Source organism: Monodelphis domestica, chromosome 8 (assembly GCF_027887165.1).
Source record: "Monodelphis domestica isolate mMonDom1 chromosome 8, mMonDom1.pri, whole genome shotgun sequence".
In the NCBI taxonomy this organism is placed as follows: Eukaryota; Metazoa; Chordata; class Mammalia; order Didelphimorphia; family Didelphidae; genus Monodelphis; species Monodelphis domestica.
The window spans coordinates 226,323,689-226,339,043 of NC_077234.1; the positions used below are offsets into that span (position 1 = coordinate 226,323,689).

At 33.0% G+C, this 15,355-nt stretch overlaps 1 protein-coding gene across 1 annotated transcript in view; it reads right to left on the bottom strand.

The window, feature by feature from the left end:
* The window catches only part of ANOS1 (anosmin 1), a 228,090-nt gene that overhangs the window by 83,326 nt on the left and 129,409 nt on the right, over nucleotides 1–15,355 (bottom strand). Inside the window, exon 4 of the mRNA XM_016424798.2 lies at nucleotides 4,476–4,698. Within this exon, the coding sequence (XP_016280284.1) occupies nucleotides 4,476–4,698 (223 nt within the window). The remainder of the gene's footprint in view (nucleotides 1–4,475; nucleotides 4,699–15,355) is intronic.

A 15,355-nucleotide genomic window follows, 5' to 3' on the forward strand; every position in this document is an offset into this window, starting at 1 on the left:
AAGACAATGTTCCCTAAAAGACTCTTTTTTTTTTTTTTGGTCATTGGCAAATAAGTAGCTGTACTCAAAATAATGAGACATGAATTCTTACAGCCCATATTAGTACTAAAACTGTAATAGTTTAACTTGCATGACTTTTAGAGCCAGAAGTTTATTAGGAACAATTATTTCTTTATTTTTTAACCCTGATCTTCTACTTAGAATCAATACTATGCATTGGTTCCAAAGCAGAAGACTGGTAAGGACTAGGCAGTGGGGGTTAAGTGACTTGCCCAGGGTCACAGATAGGACGTATCTGAGGTCAAATTTGAACCCAGGACCTCCTGTCTTCAGCCTGGCTCTCAATCCACTAAGTCACCAAGATGCCATCTAGGGACCATTAGTTCAACTCTCTTATTCTATAGAGTAAAAAAATAAAGAGCTGGAAAATAAAATTACTTCCCTAAGATCACATGGCTAGTTAAAATTAAATTTATCATTAGAATCTAGATCTGCTCTCTCATCCAAGTACTTTTCTAATATGTAGCACATTTTGAAACTTGAAAGAATCAATTTTCCATTTGTTTTCTACAGATATCATTTATACAAAATAAAAACAGAATTTCTTAAACATGTCTACAACTCTTACAAATTAGAATGTTTATTGAACCTGCACAAATTAGATGTCAAATTAATTTAAGCATCTACCATTAATCAACAATATTTATTCAATGCACCAGATCCTCTGCTAAGAACTGAGGATGATACAAAGATTAAATTGAAATTTTGTTGTTATTCAATGATTTCAGTTGTATTCAACTCTTCATGACCCTGTTGGGAATTTTTTTGGCAAAAGCATTAAAGTAATTGGCCATTTCCTTCTCCAACTCATTTTCCAGATGAGAAACTGAGGCAAACAGGATTAAGTAACATGCCCAGCATCCCACAGCTGGTAAGTGACTCAGGCTAGATTTGAACTCAGGAAGGTATCTTTCTGGCTCCAAGTCTAGCACTCTATGCATGTGCCACTTAGTTGCCCAAAGGAAGTTCTTTCCTTTCCATATTCTGACATTTCTGACATGTATGAATGAATATATATATATATATATATATATATATATGAAAAGAACACAAGGGAGTTTGAGAAAAGAGAGCAGTAAGAATTGAGGGCATGAGCTGAGTCTTAAAGGAAACTAAGGATCCTCAGAGGCAGAGGCGGGAAGGGAAAACACTGCAGGCACAGAAAGAATAGTAAAAGGTAGGCATGCCCTTAAGATGCTTGATGCATTGGGTTTGCTGGATCAGGGTCAGTATCTCAGCAAAGGCTTGGGGATGAGAGATGGAGTGTTGTGTGAACACAACAGCAAGTACACCAGTATGACTGGATCAGAGATTAGGTGTAGGAGAGTACTAAGAAGGGACAGAGACAAGGTAGTAAACAATCAGATTGTAAACAGCTTCACATACAAAATAAAAGAGTTTATATTTGATCCTAAGCTGATAGGGAATCACTGGAATGTACTAAATCAAGAGAGTGATAAGGTCAGATATGAGCTTGAGCACAATCATGTTGGCATCTGTATGGAAGTCAGATTGGATATATTTCTCTGTAAAGGAACTTCTATGACTACAGATTAATCAATTTAAGACAGAAAACCCAACACTGGAAGCAACCTTAGAAATCATCTTGTCTTTCTTAATTTATAGAGGAGAAAACAGAACTCCAGATCATAGGCTCTCTACCACAACCTACACCATGTCAACTTGCAAGCAAAAAAATAGCTTTTGACATAATTATGGGCTAGCATAGAATCTGTGGAATATGTATGTGTAACAATTGAACATAAATGAACAAATGCATCCTATTTCTCTCTGTTTTAACTATACATGGCAATAAAGCACATAAGTGATGCATTTTCCACCCTTCATATTAGCCAAAAGGCAGTTCAAGTGGCATCTGTTAAAGTATTAGTATTCAAGACTTGAATCATTTTAGATGTGGTTTAGGAGACCTTAGTCAGGTTTATAGAAATAGATTAGCAGCATTTAATGTCAAATAATCCTTAAACCAATATGATTTAACCTATACTGAAATTTTAATATGACCCTGAAATCTAATATTTCCTCTAATCTCACATGATCAAGAATGTTAAAGTAATAATGTTTGACTTGTAAAACAGATTGTAAAGAATGTAAAGAATGAGTTTGGTCATTTTATAATGGTAATTGCCAACATCAAATCAAATGAGTTAAAATAATTATCAAAAAGTCATATGTAAGTCAAAAGTATAATGACTATCCTAAGAGGCAACTAAGTGAAGAGATTCTTGGTCTGGGTCAGGAAGACCAAAATTCAGATCCATCCTTGACAAATACTATATGACCCTGGGCAGGTCAATTAACCTCTATTTGCTTAATCCATTAGATAAAAACCAAAAGAACTATTCCAGTAACATTTCCACGAAAAGTCCACAACTAAATTATTATCAGCAAAACAAATCCCAAGATAATGCCAAAGGATTCATGATAAAAAAGATATCCACAGTCAAAGAAGGAACTTTTGGAATCTAATTGAAGATTAAAGATGTCATCTTTCATTTACTTCCTTCATTAGTTTTTTTTATTGTATGTGTGAAATGGGTATTCTCTCACAGCAATGGGAATATTGAAATTTATATGATAAATAATTGATGTAATGTATTATACTATTTACTGATAGTAAATAAGTACTAATAGTATTGAGAGGGAAGACGGCAGAGAATCTGAATTACAACATGTCGGGAAACAATTGCAAAAAATCATTCTATGTATAATTTTTAAAAAAAGTAAAAAAAAGAAAAAATGTGTGGTCAGTATGTTTTATGGGGTCAAAAAGTATCAGGAGCACCTTAACTACTGTTAAATTTAAATTGTGGCTGGACATGAATATATGAATTAGGTGGTCACCAGGGATTTAATTTCTAAATCCCAAAATGAATTACTAAAGTAAATATAATTTATGGTAGTTTATTTACAATAGAGGGAAGATATTAAGGAATGAGAGAGAGATAGAAAGGAAATTCTGGTTTCCTCTGAGCTAGGTAGAAATACTAAGGCCCTAATCAGGGAAAAGGTTTCAAGATGATGGGCCTTTCTTGGAGGTTTCCTCCAAGAAAAGCAGGGTCACTAAGTCAGCCTTTTACTCACCAATGGTGACCATCTAAATGCAATGAAGTCTGGGTGTCTGTCTTCTGGTTGCTTATCAAGTGTCTATCTTCCAGTCTCTCCTCCTAGTCAGAGAGCTCTTCGATCTCCTCGCTTCAAATATCGAATCAAATATGTCTTCTTTGGGCCCTTCATCCTCTTTTTAAAGATCTTTTTCTCTTTTGTCACCTCCCCTAAATTTCATGTCTACCAATCATAGCAGACACTTTTCTTCGGGACTGCCCACTCTTTAGTTCACACCTTCTTTCATTAGATTATACTTTTGGGTTACTTAACACCTTTTTTGGTTAGTTTACCTTTTGTAGTTACTTAACACCTTTTTGTAGTTAAAATGGGGAGATCTATTTAAAATACTGAGTTATTACCTTCTGGGGATTAAAATCTAAAAATAGATTGTGGATTACAATTCAATCTTCCCAATAAAAGCTAAGTATTTCATTGTTACAATCAGAGAATTACAATTTGATCTTCACAATAAAGGAAGAGCTAAGTATTTTCATTGTTACAATAAGAGGATTACAATTTAATGTTCACAATCCCCCCTGATGATCATTGGGAGACTAGGTCCCCCCTTGATCATTTAATATAATCATCTTGTAGTCCTAAAACGAGCAAAAACAAGTCTGAAGAGAAAGTTAATTTTTTTCTACAAATTTTATAAAACATATTTTGGAAGTGTTTAAGTTAAAACTGATTAAAATTAATTTTATTAAAAAGTATCTTATTTTGATTTGGAATAACAATACCTTCCCATTAATGCTTCATAGTACTAAGTGAAAGCCTTTCAAACATATCAGTCTTTGATACTAACAATTTTAAAACATAATCAGGGTATCTAAATTTTTAAGAAAGACTTTTGCTTCACTTTTTGTGGACAAATCAGTTTCATAGCTTGTTTACTTGTACATAGTTACATTTGAGTAAAGTCTCATTACAATGGTAAACTTTATTTAAATATGTCCACATAAAATTAAACTGTTACAATGGTTCAGCACTTCTTATTAGGATTGAAATAAACCAGACTTTCTCTCCATATCTCCATTTCTTCATCAATACATGTGTTCAGTGTCTATAATGTCATTGACATCTTCAGATGTCTGTATCTTAAGATGGTTTATACAAGATACTAAGAAATATAGAGTAGCTTAACTTCCCCTTACACATAATTTCTTCATTTAAATTTTGAATTTTCTCTGTGTTCAGAATCTACATAAACTAGCAATCAGTTTCTAAGAAGCTTTGTTCATGAATCAAAGGTCAAATTTTGTCATGTTCTCAATCACAATTTTTACCTTTGTATAGGTTTTTGGGGACTTGGCAGGTATGTCCGCATCCATTCGAGCAGCATTTCTTCACTCCAGAGCATTCATTATCAATTTCACAACTTTCTACACAGGCAGCTGCAAAACCACTGGCCTTCTCAGGTGCTGGACAGTCACCTTGCTTCACTGACAGAATATACTTGAGGAACTCACAGCTAGTTAGGCATTCATAGTTCTTCTTAGGGAAAAGAGGCTAAAAAAAGAGAAAAGGGAGGAAATGCAATCTTCAATTAAAGAAAAATAAATCAAATAACTTTCAAGAACAACTATTGTTAAAGATTTTTTTTAATTTTTATTTTTTCCAGTTTACATGTCTATACAATTTTTAATATTTCTATTGTGATATTTTACAATCCATGTACTTTCTTTCCTTCCTACTTTCCTCTTTTCCCCAAGAAGCAGATCATATTATATAAGCTGCCCATATATTATCATATAAAACACATTTCTTTAATTCATCATGCTATGAAAAAATTTCTAAAGCTTTTCATGAAAATTCAAATGGTTCCTTTAAAAGAAGAATTCAAATCAAGCTCTGAATGCACTATAACATGAGTCTACTTAAAGACAATGACATGCAAAGTACTATATGCTAATTCACTGAAAGAGGAATATCATGTGGTAGGACTGGGTATTGCTTGTACCTAAGCTAATTTGTTCCTTTACGTGTGCTAGTTTCTTCATAATTGCCTATTGCTTCAATTAAATAATTCGTGAAATTTGGAAAGGGCTTTCTAATCCATTGCTCTGGAAGTTAATGAATATTTTTTCTGCTGATAGTAAGTCACACAAAATATTTTACAAGTTGTTAGCTCAGGAAATTATTTATTCACAATAGTCAATCAGTTCTACTTGAGATATTCTTCGAATCACAGATAAGAAAAAGAACACATTGTTATTAGCCAGAATTTTTTATAATGCTTTAAGATTTGAAGCATGCTTTTTGAGACTTGACCAGGATCACTTAGCAGTGATAGAGACCTGACTTAAACTCAAGCCTTCCTAATTCCAAATCCTGTTATCTACCTTTTGTGCCACCTACCTATATTGGTGCTAATGATACAAATTGGGCTTAGAAAGATAATTTAGGAGATCCCAATCCTGGTCATTATCTGAAACCAAGCAACATGTTTTTCCAACTAAATAATTTATTCTGAAAATATAATTGTATTTCCTTTTATTAAATATCTTATTTCATAAACATGAAACTAATAGATGTAAAAATATCATTTATAATAGAATCAATGTAGCAGTAACACATCCATGAATTTTGCTTGACAATAGACTGCCTCAGTAGTGGAGATTTTAGTTAACTATATTCACAAGTACAATTTTCTAAATGAAGGCAAAGTGAGTAACTATAATAAATTATCCATACCTCAATAGAAATGGATAATTCAAATCTAGCTTTCATAGCTAAAAGTTTTGCACTATGAAAAATAATTAAACATTATACCTTTGGAAATCCAGGCATCTATTCCTGGAGTTAATTGCTTGTGGATAGCTCACAAAGCTTTAATACTCATTTGGCTATACCTTTTCTCATTTACTAATAATTATATTCAAAATTATAAGGCTATTATACTCCTTGTAGTTTAAGTAAGAAGTTATGTACAAATATCCAATTATTTACCTACAGTTCTAGTCATTTATAGTATAGAGACTGATTTTAGCAGTGGAAAAAAGCATTTACTTCAAAAATTTCCTTGTAGATTGCATGCTTTTAGATGAAGTGAATGATTCAAAAATAATGACTTTAGATAAAAAAGAACAGACGTTCAAGTAGCAATAATATTAACTAAAATAAGCTTCCCTTCCAAACATACATTATAGATCCAAATATATCACATCTCTAACTCAAATAAGAGGAAATAAATAACACTTGACTATCACCTGATTAATATTTGGAAATAACATTAGTTGATCCAACTAAAATTGTTTCTTTTCCAATTAAAAGTTTAGTGGATTGGGGGAAGGGAAAAGAAGGGCTATGGTTTAGATTTTGAAATCACAAATTCACAGCTAGCTAATTAGGAAACTTTATAGTTCCTTAAGGCATAATCTTTCCTCAAGGCTTTCCTCTTTCACTCTATTTCACAGTTAATTTTTTTTTTCTGTTAGTTGATAAATGTGCAGCTTTTTATTATTGACCTTTGAAGTTCTAAGTTTACATTTAATACAAAATTTCTAATAAAAAAGAATGTTAGTAAAACTATAGAAAATTTCCAAACCTGCCTCTTTAGACAAAATGTATACATTATACATACTAAAAGAAAAATTTTGAAATTTGGATTCACTCACTCTGACCCTGTGGCCTAAAATTTCCTAGTATAAAAAATTGGTAAATTTTTACAGTATACTGACTTGAAAACCACAGCAATTTAACTGATCCTGTGTTATAATAAAGCTACATTTAAACTCAAATTTCTCCACACAATACAAATTTGCATATGCATATTGCTTCATATGTGTAATAGATACATCAAACAATAGAATATGTTCTCTTTTATCTGTGCTAATAGAAGGTAACTATGGAGCAGAGAAGAAATAGCCATAATAAATTCACCTATACTCCTATTCATATACACACACGTTCACTGACTTTCAACTCGGTTGCATTATGGTTGCAAGAAACAAATATGTCAGCCAAATTCAGCAGTCATTAAATATAGAGAGAAAAGATGGGGCTAGATTAGAGTGATTCTGGTTTTTAGTTGTGTGAGGGCAGGGAAGGTGCCTTAATATAAACTTTACATGTCCCCTAAGCCTAGTATAACCATTGCTTTGTATACATTAAGTACTTTAAATTGTTGAATGGAATTGGTCCTAGTCTTACAGAAAAAAGATTAATATTAATCTTTCTTAATTTATTTTAATTTTAAATTAATTTTCTTAAGCTCTTAGAGTAGAAAGTAGAATTGGATTTCTAGTAATAGTAACTGAGTTTGCATTTAACCTTGTAGACTTCAGCTTCCTCATCTGTAAAAGGAATAAGTTAAATTGCTGAGTCAAAACTCAACTTGATCATCTAGATCTCTATAATCCCTTTCATTTTAAATTATGTGAAGCCAAACATGAACATTTTTATCCTTGCTGCTTTGAAAAAAATAAAAGGTTGTCAGATGGAAGAGGGATTAGATGCTAGCTGCTTGGTCCCAGAGCACAGAAGTATATTAATGGAAGCGAGTTGTAGAGAAGAGAATTTGGCTCAGTTTTAAGCAAAATCCTCTTTAATAAATTAGTTGAGTCCCAAAGTGGAATAGGCTGTGTTAGGAGAAGTAATATATTTCCCTTCATCAGAGGTATTCCAATGAAAGTTGTAACACCACTTAATGCGTTAGATGTGGGGGATTCTTTCAGGCACAAATTGATCTAGATGACTTGTAATGTTACTTCCATCTCTTCGTTTCCGTGACTAATTTACAGCTCTGAGTCACTCAGATAAATTTTTCTCCATTCTCCATCGACTTACTTCGTTTGGCCCTCCTAAAATCCAAGAAGTCACTGAGGCATTTTATAGATTGTGCATATTTTCTAGTGCCATAAATAGCATTGAAAGGTGTATGTGTGTTGGAGAATGCTTAAGTATGAATAGGATTAGAGCAGATGGACAGTGGAGGAATTTGGCCTGAGAACTCAGTGGATTAGTGAAAAGTTGTCTTTTCCATTTGATTTACAGGAAATTTATATAGTATATAGTTGAATGTATGGCATACATTGTTTAAATTTCTCATTCACTGAGAAGGTATGAATATCTATTGAGAGTGCTGAAAACAACTAGGTGGCATAATGGAAAAAGTGAGCTACCTGGAGTCAGTATGACTTATCTTCCCGAGTACAAATCTGGCCTCAGACACTTAATAGATGTGTGACCCTGGACAAGTCACTTGATTGTCTGCTTCAATTTTTCATCTACAAAGTGAGCTAGAGAAGGAAATGATAAACCTTTTCAGTCTTTTTGCAAAGAAAACCCCAAATAGGTCATGGAGAGTTGGACATGACTGAAATAAATGAACAAAAACAAAACAATGAAATACACATTGTACTAGATATGGAAAATTGGGGGAGAATAATTCTCTTCCATATAGCTTTTAAAGATTTTAGAAAGTATTTTCTTTACAAACAACCCTTGGAAATGTGGGTTAGAGTTATTATTAGCTTATATAATAATATATTAATATAGCTGAGTAAACTAAGACTGAAAGACTGGATTATAAATTATCATATTATGATCATGTGTTTCATAAAAATTATAGAGAGAGACAACTAATCAGGACACAGGTCTTCTGATCCCAAGTTCAGGGTCCTTTCCCCTACAAAAGCCAAAATCTAAGGGTTTTTCTCAGTTTCAAGTAAATGGTTATTTGCAAGATGATAAATAATAAATGAATTTTAATAATAACCCACTGAACTAATAATTCAAAAGTTTAGAGATTATAAGCATTTGATATATCAACACTTATTTTTAAAAGAAACATTATTCTTAATTTGTTAAATATGCCCGGGTGATTATGGGAAGTAACTCAATCTACAGTAATCATTTTGTTTATATCCATCATATTTGTTGAATTCTCACTGATATTTTGATATTTGTATTTGTAGTATGAGCAAGTCCTCTTTTAGTTTATTTAAGAGTGAGTTTCTGATTTATAATCTTGCCACTAAGTCCAGACTTGCTAGGTTTTTAGTAGGTAAAGTTTTTAGCAGCCTGAAATGATATATTTCACCATTTCTAATATTCATTGTCTAATCTGAAATAAGTTTTGGTTCCTTAAAGAAAATTTATCTGAAATTTGTAGTGGTAATAATCTGATCCTCAAATACAACCATAACTCTTCCTCCTACCCCCACCATTTCTATAAACAAATCTGCATCACGAGTCATTGGTTCAACATTTCTTTGTCAACATGTCAGTTGATTTCAAGTGAATATAATCCCCGGAGAGTCTTTTGATTCTTTTCTTGGATATGGGCCATTTTATAGGCTTCCTCCACAAATAAACAACTTTTAGTTCCATTCAACAAATCCAATGGTGTATACAGGTTGTCAGCCTTGACTACTATTCAGTGAAGCAATGACACTGTAACAAAAGTATTTCAGTTAGTGTTTGAACATGTGCAATGATAATATCTGTCAATCCTCTTTCTATTTTGGGGTGACAAAATATAGCTGCCCTTGTATGATGGACCAAGTTTTTCATTAATATATTATGGGTTATTAATAGGATATTTTACAAATTAGTTATGGTACATTTTACTGTTCTACATGTATTTAGTAAGACTATTTCATGAAAAATATTGAAAACCTTCTGATTCATCTTTCAGTTCAGGATGCCTAAATGCCTTTTTAAATATTCAACCACAACTTTTATCTTTAATCTCTTAAAATTCTGTATGGCTCCAAATCTTACCTGTCTTGAAAAGATCAAGATTTTGTAGGTATTGCCTTCCTCTTTTGGTTCAATGTGACCTTTAAATTCAAGCAAAAGCCTTCAGTCTCTGTCCACTCTTGATATCCATTAATGATTTTACATTTATTGAGTCCGAATGACAATTTTATAACATTGTTGAAAGACTTTATGAGATGAAGGAGCTAGCTGTGAAGGGGTTTTTTTTTTGGGGGGGGCACATGTATCTTGGTGGCCTCCATTTGATAGTGATTATTAGATGCTTTGATTTAATTCCCTTCTTTGGAAACTAGAGTTCTATTTTGGAGAGATGATAAGGCATTTAAAAGTACAAAGAATTATAATGGTATTAACCTGAGTCCCTAAAAATGGTAATTATATTAATTCTCTTGATATTATTGTATTAATACTATGTTGGCATCAAATAATAATTATCTCAAGTTGTTTCTGCTATGGTAGTATTTAGTGTCTGTCCTTTGGAAAATTTCTTGAAAATTCTGTCTTTTCTGCTATGTTCTAACTATGACTATGGTTCCTGAATATACTTCTATGTGCATGTGCAAAAATTATTTTACCATTTTCTGTTAAATTCTGTTGGAAAATATATTAATTCATTATGATTGTAGGATAGATAAACTTTTAAAGTATCATTTTACTATAATTGGTTGGCTGTTTTAATGATATCAGATTGAAAAACGCTTTTTGGAACTGAAGGATGTATACAAATCTTTTCTAAATCATTTGCAAACCTATAGCTGTTTTGTCATGTTTCTTTATTAAGAATAGGCATAATTTCTCTTATTGTTCTGTCACTTTTTAATCTTATCTGATCCTTTGTGACCTGAATGAGGATTTATAGGCAAAGGTACTAGAGTATTTTGCTATTTCCATCTCCAGTTTATTTTACAAATGAAAAAACTGAGGCAAACAGGTTTAAGAGACTTACCCATGATCACATGGCTATTAAGTGACTTAAATCAGATTTGTATTCAGGAAAAGTCTTCCTGACTTTAAGTCTCGCACTCTATCTAACATAGCATGTAGTTGTAGATTTGTAATTAGTGGTCAATTCAGTGACCTCAGTCTTCCAATTTTCCCTCTTCATATTTTTGTAATTCTTAATTGCCTGCTTTATCTTATGGAGAAATAGAAACAGGCCTGGTCTCAAAATCAGGAAGAACTTGATTCAACCCCACCTTTGCTACATTCCTACTGTGTGATGCTAGACAAATAACCTAATACCTCTCCCATGAGTACATCTTCAAAACTGTTAAGTTGCAAAGAAGAATTTGACCTCCAATGGTAAAGAGATTTTCTTCACCTGGAAATGCAATGTTAATCTCAATTCCTATCCCAATTTCATCTAATCTAGTTTTAGAAAGGAAGAGATTTCTTTGTATATGTATTTGTTTTTATAATTACTCTGCCCTTGTTGGCAACACATTGTTGTGTGGCTTGCAGCTGACAGTACCATTGACCAAAACAAATAAAATGAACTATCCATCTGAAACTGAGTATATTTGTTTCCAACTCTGCTAACTGGCACATAAGAAATTATTTATTTCTTCAGTCGATTTTATGTGCTCCTTTTGCCTGCCAATCTCACTTGTCAGTGCTATCTGCTTTATAGAATTTCTAGAAGGTAAAGTACTGCTTTTTTCTTGTTTGTTCTGATGTATATTGCTTTCTTGTCATATTGAAACACAAAGAAGCATGATTCACTCCAGTGTCTTCTATGTCAAGTTTATCATTATATCAATTCCAAGTAGCACCACACTAACCATATGCTGCCTGATGTATTATCCAGAAGTACTTCCAGTGCCCAAATAATCAACATTTCAGAATTGCTGACAAGCCTTCATCACTATTAGAGTGGTCAAGTGGCACAGTGTTCTCTAGCATAACCTTCCCTCTCTCTCCACCCTCAGGAAATAGGCTATAGATTAGCTGGCATTTGAGAAAGCTATCATCATCATCATCATCATCATCATCACCTTCATTTGTTCACCTTCTTTTTATTTTTCCTTTGTCCTAGTTTTTAAAATGATGCTTTCATAGGAATTTCCCTCAGAGATGTCACTAACTTATTACTATATATTTTTAAAATTAATGTTCAATGCAATATTGAGCAATATTAAAACTAATATTTATTGAAGAAAAGTATCAGGCTGCAAGCTCACCCTCCCCAAGCTCACTGAAAGAGCATCATTGGCATACATAAAGTGGGGATGATATGTATACACAGGGATGATATGTATACACCTCATTATATTTCCACATTATTTTAATCACTGATGATATTTCCTGTGATATTAGGGTTATGTTTTTTTTCTTTTTTTCTTTAGTCAATTTCAACATTAGTCCTTGGTTACAAAAATCATATTCTTTCCCTCCCTCCCCTCACCTTGCCCTTCCTGTAGCCTGTGCACAATTCTGCTGGGTATTACATGTGTCCTTGATCAGAACCTATTTCCATGTTGTTGATGTTTGCACTAGGATGTTCATTTAGAGTCTATATCCCCAGTCATATCTCCTTGACCCATGTGATCAAGCAGTTGTTTTTCTTCTTTGTTTCTATTCCCACAGTTTTTCCTCTTAATGTGGATAGTGTTCTTTCTCATAGAACCTCCGGGCTGTTCTGGATCACTGCACTGACACTAATGGAGAAGTTCATTATGTTCGATTGCACCACAGTGTATCGGTCTCTGTGTACAATGTTCTCCTGGTTCTGCTCCTTTCACTCTGCATCAATTCCTAGAGGTCATTCCAGTTTCCATGGAATTCCTCCACTTTATTAGTCCTTTGAGCACAATAGTATTCCATCACCAAGAGATACCATAATTTGTTCAGCCATTTCCCAATTGATGGGCATCCCCTCATTCTCCAATTTTTTTGCCACCACAAAGAGCACAGCTATGAATATTCTTGTACAAGTCATTTTCCTTATTATCTCTTTGGGGTACAATCCCAGCAGTGATATGGCTGGATCAAAGGGCAGACAGTGTTTTCGTGCCCTTTGGGCATAGTTTCAAATTGCCCTCCAGAATGGTTGAATTCCCAACTCCACCAGCAATGCATTAATGTCTTGACTTTGCCACATCTCCTCCAGCATTCATTACTTTCAGTTGCTGTCATGTTAGCCAATCTGCTAGGTGTGAAGTGATACTTCAGAGTTGTTTTGATTTGCATCTCTCTGATTATAAGAAAAATGTTGTTTTAAGCAAGGGTTTCTAATCTTTTTACATGTCCTAGATAAATTTATCAGGCTAATAAAACATATAAATCCCTTCCTTGGGTGGGGGGAGTTGTTTTAATTTTTATAATAGAAATCAATGTTCTCTCTCTCTAACCTTCTTAATTCCATTAGTAGCAAACACAAGCAAATTGGCTAAAATGACAAAAGGGAAAAGTGACAGACATTGGAGACAATGTGGGGAAAAGGGGACAAATACACTATTGGTGGAACTGGGAAATGATCCAAATGTTTTAGAGGCAAATCTGGAATTATGCCGAGAGAGTCATAAATATGTATATACCTGTTTTACCAGCAATAGCACTATGAGGTTTATTTATTAAGGTGATCAAGGGCAAAGGAAAAGAATCTATATATTCTAAAACATTTATTGCCTCACTAATTCTGTTGATAAAGAACTGGAAGTTGAAGTGATGCCCATCAACTGGACAATGGCTAAACAAGTTGTGGCACATGATTATGATGAAACACTATTGTGTTTTAAGAAATGAGAAGCAGGTTAATAAAAAAAATGGAGGAGACAGGTGGGTAGCTCAGTGGATGGAGAGCAAGATCTAGAGGGAGGTTCTAGGTTCTCATCTGGCCTCAGATATTTCTTAGCTGTGTTACCCTGGGCAAGTCATTTAATCCCCATTGCCTAGCCCTTACTACTCTATTGCCTTGGAACTTATACAGAATATTGATTCTAAGTTGGAAGTTAAGGGTTTAAAAAAGTGGAAAGACATATTTGAAATTATGAGAAGTGAAATGAACAGAACCAAAAGAACATTATATATAGCAACATACTTTTGAAGAATGAATTGTGTATGCCCTCCTCCAGTGAAAGAGCAGATAACCAGAAATGAGCAAAATAAAGTTTCTATATCCATATATCTTTTCTTCAAATGAGGCCTTCTTTAATGGGGAAAGGGGAGGGTATTTTAATGTGGCAATTTTTAAAAATTAAATTTAAAATTTTCTTAACCAAGTTAAGAAAAAATCCCCTTATTAGCTTTGATTAAAATTAATTTTTTATTTGATACTCTGAATCCATCCCTTCTCTACCAGTTGATATCATATCTGAGCATCTCTCCTCTGGAATCATGAAATGGCCATTGTGTTCATCATAGATCCTACAGCTTTCAAACTCATTTCTCTTTATACTGTTGTTAAATACTATTATCACTTTAGTCTTCATCTGACTTCAAATTTGTTTGTTTTTATATTACTGATGTTAAAGTATTAATTATTCTTCTGTTTCACTTAAGTTCACTCTCCCTAAGTTCCTATAGATTTTTCATATCTTTGAAACCATCTATTTCCTCATTTCTTATGACATATAATATTCTATCATATTCACATGCCTGAATTTGTTCTAAGACTTTTTAAAAATACATAAAACAGAATACAGAGAAAAGTAATTATATTGAATTAAAGATGCATTTTTCCCCCAAAAAATATCATGAATTACCTAAAATGTATCCATGGATTCTAAACTAAGAATTTTTCATTTATAAAGATTTTAAGCTATACAGACTGTTTTTCTGAACACCTCATAGTTTGTTTTTTCATATAAGGTTTGAGGTTTAAAGCCTATAGCAAAGTTATTAAATATTCCATTTTCAGCATAAAAGTGTGGTAACTAACTATGTGAAGGAGTCAAGATGGTAGCTTAGTAGCAATGAAAGCTAAAAATTCTCTGACAATCCTTCCAAAAAGAGCTATAACTAAAAATTCTTGTAGAAGGAGTAAAAATGTGCTTGGTACAAACAGTTTGTAAAAATGGACTCCAGGAGAAACTACAGGGTATCTTCTCTTTGGGTAGATGAGATAGATACCTCTTTCTTCACTTACCTCTATCTTTTTTTTTCTTTTTCCACTTTCCAGATCCCCTTTTGATCTTATTAGAATGAAATCTCCTTAAAGGCAGTGATTGTTTGGCTTCCATGTATATCTATCCCTAGTATTTAACACAGTAAGATCTAAATAAATGCTCTTTCTGCTCATTATCATCTATCTATCTATCTATCTATCTATCTATCTATCTATCTATCTATCTATCTATCTATCTATCTACATCCTTAGATGCTGCTGTCAGGGTTGGCAAGCAGCCATGCAAGTATCATCTCGTAATTTTTCTCTTTTTTTAACTAATAATCTTTGCCACCTTAGTGGTCATTTCAATAGTTTATATCTGTTGAAGGTATAAAT